We start from the raw sequence: 8,338 nt of genomic DNA, 5'->3' as shown, positions 1-8,338 counted from the left end.
AAAATAGGGGCGCCTGGGTGGCTCAGTGGGTTAAGCCTCTGCCTTCAGCTCTGGTCATGGTTTCAGGGTCCTGGGATTGAGCCCCGCATTGGGCTCTCTGCTCAGCGGGGAGCCTACTTCCCCCTTTCTCTCTGCATGCCTCTTTGTCTACCCGTGATCTCTCTGTCAAATAAATAAATAAAATCTTTAAAATATAGGGGCGCCTGGGTGGCTCAGTTGGTTGGACGACTGCCTTCGGCTCAGGTCATGATCCTGGAGTCCCGGGATCGAGTCCCACATCGGGCTCCCAGCTCCATGGGGAGTCTGCTTCTCCCTCTGACCTTCTCCTCGCTCATGTTCTCTCTCACTGTCTCTCTCTCAAATAAATAAATAAAATCTTTAAAAAAAAAAAATCTTTAAAATATATATATAAAATATACATTCTGATTGACCTTACATTATCACTTATCAGACTCTACTATCAAAAAAACCAAAAGCACCAATACACACATTTAAGGATATTTATTGTAGCATTGTTCATGTTGAAACAACAGAAACTGCTCATTGATAGTTCCTATTTGAGTAAATTAAAATATAGCCATATTTTTCTAACAAAGCTCATAACAAAATTTGAGAACAGTAAAATTATTTTCCAAATCAAGTAAAGCCCTTAATCATTCTTTTGTTTCTTCTTTATAGACTATTTTTAATATGTTTACATTTTGCAGAAATAGTACTACATATCATGTTAGTAAGTTACTAATCAATACCCTATGAAAATGCCTCATTAAAATTCCATGTGATAATCTGACAAATTGTGTTTTTCAGAAGAAGTGTATCAATTTTTGGCAACTTTAAAAAGATGTAAAAGTTAATTTGGTCTTAAAATCATGGCATATAAATTCATTGACAAAATTATTTTTATTTTTTTAATATATGAATACAAAGAAAAAAATCTACAAATTTCATTCTTCTCCATTGATCAGACCATATTTTGTTTTAGTCTGTAAGAAATACTAGCCAAAATAATTCTACTTTTTAAAAAAATATATATACCCTACTCAGCATTAATTTCCAGGAAAAAAATAAAAAGCTTGAGGCATGTACACAAACACAAAAGAAGAGCAAGAAAGCTAGAGTAAAGGTTTAGAATTTTAACATCACATTCCTGTTCTCCAGTGTCCCTGTGTATCCTAGACTATTTCTTCCACACTTGGCTGGTTATATAGGAATGAAATAAGACCCTGTTGACATGCTCCTGGTTCCCTAGGGTTTCCCCAAAGTCCCCATAAAGGCATATGAGATATAAAATCATGAATTTTGGAGTGCCTGGGTGGCTCAGTAGTTTAAGCCTCTGCCTTCAGCTCCGATCATGGTCTTGGGGTCCTGGGATCAAACCCCAAATCAGGATCTCTGCTCAATGGGAGCCCGCTTCCCCCTCTCTCTGCCTGCCTCTCCACCTACTTGTGATTGCACTCTGTCAAATAAATAAATAAAATCTTTAAAAAAAATTTTTTTTAAATCATGAATTTTCCCATGAGTCCCCATAAAACAATGTCATCTGTCCCTTCTCCAATGTTCCAGTGCACTCTATTTATACTTCTTATGACACTTAGTTCAAAACACTGAAGGAGGCGAACTTTGAAATCTGTGTCTGTTGTATATGCTATATCTCTCACCAGACTGTAGGCTCCTAGGCAGCAGAGCATGTAGTTCAGAGTCATACCCCGAGTCTGGGGTACACCTGAGAACTCAGCCAGTCCAACCACCCACGTAAAATCTGAGGGCTCTCTACAATACTTCATTAAGCAGAGAAGTTTGCGATGGGGGTGTATCCCCATCCCATGGCAGCTTGTTCCTTCTTGGGAAAAGTGTAGCTCCTAGTAAAGCTCTCCTCTAAATGGAATTAAGATATTTTTCTGAAAATTTTAAATTTAACCCCTCTCTTACCCATTGGTAATCTGTAGAATAAATCAAACCCCTTCTGCACAGGACAGCTTGCGAAATGGTAGAACCTTCATATTTTTCCTTCAGATCTCCTAACTTTGGGAAAAAAAGAGAGAAGGAAAGAAAGAAGAGAGAGAGAGAATGAAAGAAAGAAAGAAAGAGAGGAGGGGAGAGGAGGGGAGGGAAGGGGAGGGAAGGGGAGGGAAGGGAAGGGAAGAAATTGATAAAACAACCTTCCTCCATCACTCATCAGCATACCAGGGCAGAGCATGGTAGTATATTCTCTAAAAGATATTTTACTGGTTTGATAATATGCCTTTCATTTCACTATCTGATTTTAAGAAGAAATTGTCAGGAATACAATAATGAGAATTCAGAAATTTGCAACATAAATACATTCTTCTACACAAAAGCTTTCTTACCCCTTTAAGTTGTTGTCACCCCCACTGCAAGCAGACAGTTTCTTTAATGCTACTGGGATGACCCAAGTAGGCAAATCTGGGCTGGGACAAGCTGCTTCGTTCTGCCAGAAAGAGTCCATCCACAAGGGGAAATTTCTTCTCACCTCCAGGATCCCCTGGGCTTTCTTGGCTGACTTAAGACTTCATACGCAGCCTGAATCTCCAGGAAATGCCTCTCAGCCTCCTCGGTCCGGTGCCTGTTGTGGTCAGGGTGCCAGATCTTTACTAGCTCCCGGTATCTTTGATGTATTTCTTCATTTGTTGCCCCCTCTGAGAGACTCAAAACCTTAGGGAAACAGAAGCTGACAGATTAGAATTCCATAAGTTTCAGAGTACCTGAGCCTCTCCTGCTTCTTTGCTAAATCAGGCTGTGCTATCTCTGGAGTTGGCTTCTACTGGCCTGAGAGAAAGGCCCAGAGCCTCAGATTAGAATTCCAGCATGGGCTAGCCTGGATCTCATGGCAAGAACCAAGATTTGCCTTGAATCACAGCAGCCCATTTTCTAACCTGGGACTTCACATCCCTGACAAAGCTCTCCTCCTTGCAAGAGAAATAAGCATATGTTTCCACCAAAGACACATACGAGAATGTTCCCAGCAATTTGATTAGAATGGTCCCAAACTGGAACTAATCCAAATGTCCATGGAAAATGGAGTGGATAGATAATGTGTAGTATATTCATACAATGGGATACTATGAAACAATGGAAACAATTTATCTGCATGCAATAAAATGAATAAATCCCACAAACATAGTGTTGAATGAAAGAATTCAGACATGGTGTGTCTAGCTGGCTAAGTTGGTAGAGCATGTGACTTTTAATCTCAGGGTTGTGAGTTCAAGCCCCATGTTAGGAATGGAGCCTACTTGAAAAAAATAAAATTATATATATATATATATATATATATATATATATATATATATATGATAAATAAAACAAAAATAAGTTAATTTTAAAAAGAAAAAAAGTCAGACATAAAAGAGTACATATTGAATGATTCCATTTATCTGAAATTCAAGAATGGCCAAAACTAATCTATGGTAACATAAGTTACAGAATAGAGGTTCCCTCTGAGGGATGCAAGGGAAATTTCTTAGTGCTGGATATGTCCTATACCTTGATTTGAGTGATGGTTACATAGATGTATAAGTATATAAACTTTATATACTTTATATATATCTCAATAAAAGTTAAACAATATAAATGTATCCTTTTCCCACTCACTGTTAGAGCCTCTGAACCTTCACCCATTACACACATAAGCCCAAAGAAACCAGGACAGCCTTCTAGGGCCCGACCCAGCAGACATGAAAATAGTACTTCCACATAAGGCTGCATCATTTCCAATAAAGCTTAGCTGAACCCCCAGAGCTGTCCCAGCCAGGAAAGAGAGGGAACAAGGCCTTACCTGGTAAGCCAGCTGGCGCTTCTCATCCTGAAAACTGCTAACAAACTTATAGAGCTTCTCCCATTCCTGGAAGTTGCTGCTGCTGAAGCGAGGATCCCCCATCAGCAGCCTCCATCCCCGGTAAGGCAGAAGGAGGACAGACTCCATGAGGGGACCAATGAGGGGAAAGAAGCTGAACCAACTCAAGAAGGAGCCAAGGGTTTCTGCTACATAGCTGAGGGTGGCAGCTGTGTTGCAAAAGGCACTGTAGGCTAGTGGACCTGTGAAAGCCAGGTAAGCCAAGCCCAGACGATAGAGCCGAACGCTGAGCGTCTCTGACCCAATGGAAGCTTTATAGCGGCGATGCTTCTGGGCTGTAATGCTGGCAGACAAGCTAATAGGCAGAATGGCTATGGGGCGGCCATAGAAGAGAGGGGAAGTAAGAAATGCTGCCCCTAGAGTATTCTTAAAGTCTGTGGTCTGGTTGCCAACAGCAGCCACCAGCAAGACCCCTAAGCCAACTGCCAGTGGGAGGCCCACAATATAGAAGTTGGCCATGAAAGAAAGGCTAATGAGAGCTACCAGGCCAAAATAGATGCCCACTATAATCTGGGCAACAAAGCGAGTAAGACTCAGAGGGGGTGTCCTCTCTTCCGATCTCTGCCTCTGCCCCTGGGTTCTGTTGGCCTGAGCTACAAAGCTTGGGAGCTTCCAGAATTCCCAGAGCCAGCCCAGCCCACCACCCCCCAGGGTAAGCATCCAGAGCAGTGCATGACTGTCCCGCCCCAGGTACAGGTGGTGGAGCCCAGCAGGGCCCCCTACAGCCCAGAGGGCATAGGTCACCAAGAGCCCCTTGGCCATCCTCTAGAGAAAGGGTGTCAGATCAAGTTCAGTGGCACCTCAGGTTGCTCAGAATGCAGAAATCTGGGGTCATCTGTGAGAGTCATGGCTGTCAGGGTCCCAGAGTTATCCTTAGACCCTAAGAGATGGGAAAAAGCAGTGGTAAGACTATATCCAGATCCCAACCCAGTAAACCATTTCTCCTTCCAATGAGAATCAAGTGCAGATCTTCCTGAGTGTGCCTGAAATGCTGATTCTCCCATACCCTTTGGTCTGGCCCATCATTTCTGTCTTCTTTACAAGCATAGCATCTCGAAATTTAGGAGTAAAAATGTTTTTAGATGCTTTCAGTTGTGTAACTCAGCACATGGACAAAATAGCTGCAGCTTAAGTTTCAGACCACCGATGGCTGGAATGGCTTATGGGGAATGGAGTGAACAGGAGTGAATAGAACGCCCTTCTAAAGTTCCTACACATTTTGAAAGTCCTCTGCCCCTCCCAGCGCTCCTCGGCGTCACACTACGGCTGCCCTCAGACACATGGCCGAGGTTTCAGCCCCTCTCCAGCCTTCGCATCACTCCAAGCCATGCAATCTTCCCACAAGTCACACCTGAAAGAGGTCCTGAGGTCCCTCCAATTAACAGCTCTGGAAAACTAACATATTTTGACCTAGACCCTGGCACCCCGCAAAGGCGGACTTCAGTCTCTGCAAAGAGGTCTGATGAACACCAAACCAGACGCCAACATGTGCCTGCCAGTGTTTCCCCACTACGCAGAGCGGGCCTCAAGACCACCAGCCAGTTACCCGCTAGTCCCAGGGTGGACGGCCCTACCTGGGTACTTCGGCTCCCAGACCCCGTCAGACCAGTCATTTCCTTTAACTAGAAAGTCAAAATGGCCCCTCTCACTCCGTTTCCACTCGCATCCAAATGAACTTTGTCTTTCTGCGTTTGCTGTGTCACGGAAGTGGGACTGTCCGGGTCAGGCCCCTCCCTAAACACCCTTCTCCACCCCGCCCCAGACTCTGCCGGATCACCTTTCGGCCTCTGGGCTCCTCTCGCCCGCCCTTTGGGGAGAACTAGGTGTAAGCCTTTCACGGCCTCATGCAGCCTCCCGCGGCTCAAAAGGGCTGGCGCAGAGCGGCACTCCAGGCCCTGCGCGCCCGCACCGCGGTACAGCCACCACGAGGTGGCGCTGCCGCCTACGGAAGGGCGGGGTCGGGCGGGTCTCCACACTCACCTTGTCCAGTTACCCGGGCAAAGCCTCCCAGAGCGGTTCACTATATACGCAGAAATGGGCCTCGACGCCCCTTTCCACCCCTACAGATGAGAGGGTGACTTGTCTTTCACCTCAAGGTGCGCTCTCTTCCTACTCAGTTGTCTTTCAAGACCGCCTTGCGTAGCTCCACTTCCAATTCCTCTAAGGCTGACTCCAGCCCCCAGAGTTTGCCTCATCTGCCCCACCTCCAGGCCTGCCAGTAAGGCGAATTACATCTAGACCTGAGCCTGAGACCTGAGGGGCCTCCAGATCTTGCGGGAGCCCCAATTCCGCTGTATCCTGAGGCCTATGGGCAAGAGGCAGAAGCAGTAGCAAAAACGGATATGGGGTGAGGGGCGTCCCAGCAGAAGAGCAGAGCGAGAGCGAGGCCGCCGCACCAGAGCAGTCTGCCTTCCTCCCGCCTCGATGCTGGGAAGGAGCAGGGATGCAAGATGCCTTCGCTTCACTGCCCTGGGCTCCAATCCCTGTTCTGCCCAATGACCTTGGCCAAGTCACGCCGCTTCTGGGGCCTGTAAGGGGAGGGAAAAGCTTGGATCTCCAAGGTCCCCCAGCCTTGACTCCAGGGCAGGGTGGGCCTGGTGGCCCCCACGGCCGTCTCCTCCGCGTACCGGACAGAGTGCTTCTGTTCCTCCACACCGCCAGCCCCCCAGCCCTTATCCCGGCCCCGGGCAGAGACCGCGGCTCGCCTAAGGCGCCTTAGGGCTCACTGAGGGGCCAGGGCTGGGAGGGGCCCCAAAGCGACGCTTGAGCCGCCCGCTGGGGGGCGGGGGCGGAAAGCCGCTGAATAATGAATGAGACTTAATTGGGCCCGCTCTGCGAGGCGGCGCGTTAAGCTGGGCAAACAGCTCCGGCGGCGGCGGCCGCCGCTGGACAAACAAACTCGCTCCCGGCGCTGGAAGCGGAGTGGGGGAGACAGCGGCGGAACGGGGAGGGAAGGGGTAGGCCGGCTGGCCCCTGGGCCGCAGCGCGCCGCCAGCTCTGAGGCGGGAGGAATCCAAGACTGCCGGGCGGCGCTGGCCTCCCAGAGAGTGGTGGTCGGGGACCGGGCTCAGGGTTCGATTTTAGGCAGCGCGGGCTGGGTGGGGAGAGAAGCACATTGTGCGGTGGGAGCCAGGGGCCCAAGGGCTACAGGAGTGCGCGGAAAAGATGGAGAAACGAATGCAGGCGGAGGAGAGAGGGAGAAGTGAGGGAAGAAAAAGCGCACCGGGGAGGGGCGGCCGGGGTAGAGACGGGAGAAGAGCCGTTACCGAGAGGAAAGGGAAGAGCGATGGAGGAACAAGCGAAGGGAGGCGCGAGGGGCCGCGAGAAGAAGAATTGGAGAAGAGTCAAGGAGAGGGATGGGAGGTGACCGGAATGAGAACGAGAGGGCGGCGGGGCGGGCAGGAGGCGCCCCTGCCGTCGCCTCGCCCCGCCGCTCTCCCGCCCTAGCGCTCTCTCCAGCCGCCCGCACTCACTTTGTCACAATTACGGGGCCGTCACTCGGCCCGGATTGTTTTCCCCAAATTGTTGTTCTATAAACTGGCGAGAGGTGGGGAGTGGGGGGATCTGACAAGCTGAAGCGGGAGGGGAGGGCCTGAACGGCGGTGGGGGACGCCGCGGAGTATCAACCCACAAGCGGACCGGGGCGGGCAGGTGAATCCAGAGACCCACGCGGGAACTCTGGTCGGTGCCTCAGCCTCGCTATCCATCCCACTTTTAACCTTCCTGGACCTTCCCAGCCTTGGCTGCCCCGGTCCCCCCAACAGAGAACTGGGAGGACTGGAGGGCAGGGGCTGCCGAGGCGGTTGTAGGTGGGGCCCAAACTTCCCCGCTCTCCCATTCTCTTTTGTTCTCGATACCCGGGTCACAGCGGAAGGGGGTCTATCCCAGCTGGGCAGTCCCCAGAGTGCCCCTCGGGTGTCTGCTCAGTCCCGCTGGATGACCGGACTCCTACCCGCCAAGGGGTTAGGCCATCCTTTGCCCCGCCCGCGCCCTCCAGCCGCTCGGTGCCCCCACGCCACCTTGTCCCTCAACTGCGCAAACATCTGTTGCGCGCCCACTGTGAGCCGGAGCCGCGCCAGCCTTCCTCCCCCCGCACCTCTCCCCCGCCGCCCTCCCCTGCCGGCCCGCCTGGCCTGTCGGCTTCGTGACAGCCGCAGCCGAAGCCCAGGCCCCGCGGGAGCGGCCTGAGAGGAGCCGCCGCATGGCTGGCTCCGACACCGGCCTCCCCGGCGGCTCCAGGGGCAACGGAGGGTGGCGGCCGCTGAAGCGAGACCGGAGCCGGCCCGCAGACTTGGCAGAGCTGGGCCGGGGAGGGGGGGGAACCCCTGGGCGGCCTTGTCTCCCCGTCTCTGAGGCCTGTCGGTCTCCTCATTCTATTGCCCTGGGGTCGGCCCTGGACAGGAGACCGCCTGGCTCCGCGCGCCTGGGACGCGTTGGCTCCGGTGCCCCCTCCCCCAGTCCGGG

General features: G+C 51.0%; 1 protein-coding gene across 3 annotated transcripts; it reads right to left on the bottom strand.

Moving 5' to 3' along the window:
• Window positions 1-486: 486 nt before the first annotated feature.
• Window positions 487-5,741, bottom strand: DNAJC22 (DnaJ heat shock protein family (Hsp40) member C22). 3 transcript variants are annotated; one of them, XM_059404843.1, is made up of 3 exons: window positions 5,652-5,741; window positions 3,797-4,754; window positions 487-2,673 (listed from the first exon to the last, which is right to left on the bottom strand). In XM_059404843.1, the coding sequence occupies exons 2-3, from the start codon at window positions 4,634-4,636 to the stop codon at window positions 2,488-2,490; spliced, it is 1,026 nt and encodes a 341-aa protein (XP_059260826.1). In that variant the 5' UTR covers window positions 4,637-4,754; window positions 5,652-5,741; the 3' UTR covers window positions 487-2,487. The 3 variants fall into 3 exon arrangements, with proteins under 3 accessions (XP_059260826.1, XP_059260825.1, XP_059260827.1); XM_059404842.1 differs by lacking the exon at window positions 5,652-5,741 and adding an exon at window positions 5,449-5,552; XM_059404844.1 differs by lacking the exon at window positions 5,652-5,741 and adding an exon at window positions 5,449-5,552 and having other exon boundaries at window positions 2,602-2,689.
• Window positions 5,742-8,338: the final 2,597 nt, after the last annotated feature.

The sequence above is a fragment of the Mustela nigripes genome, chromosome 6 (genome assembly GCF_022355385.1).
Source record: "Mustela nigripes isolate SB6536 chromosome 6, MUSNIG.SB6536, whole genome shotgun sequence".
NCBI lineage: Eukaryota > Metazoa > Chordata > Mammalia > Carnivora > Mustelidae > Mustela > Mustela nigripes.
Note: the sequence above shows the minus strand (reverse complement) of the source record. Positions and strands in the feature narration are given on the sequence as shown.

Coding starts and splice junctions, on each gene's coding strand:
- DNAJC22 (XM_059404843.1), bottom strand. CDS start 4,636: ATGGCCAAGGGGCTCTTGGTGACCTATGCCCTCTGGGCTGTAGGGGGC. Junction 2,674..3,796: donor AGCGCCAGCTGGCTTACCAG/GTAAGGCCTTGT, acceptor TGTTTCCCTAAG/GTTTTGAGTCTCTCAGAGGG.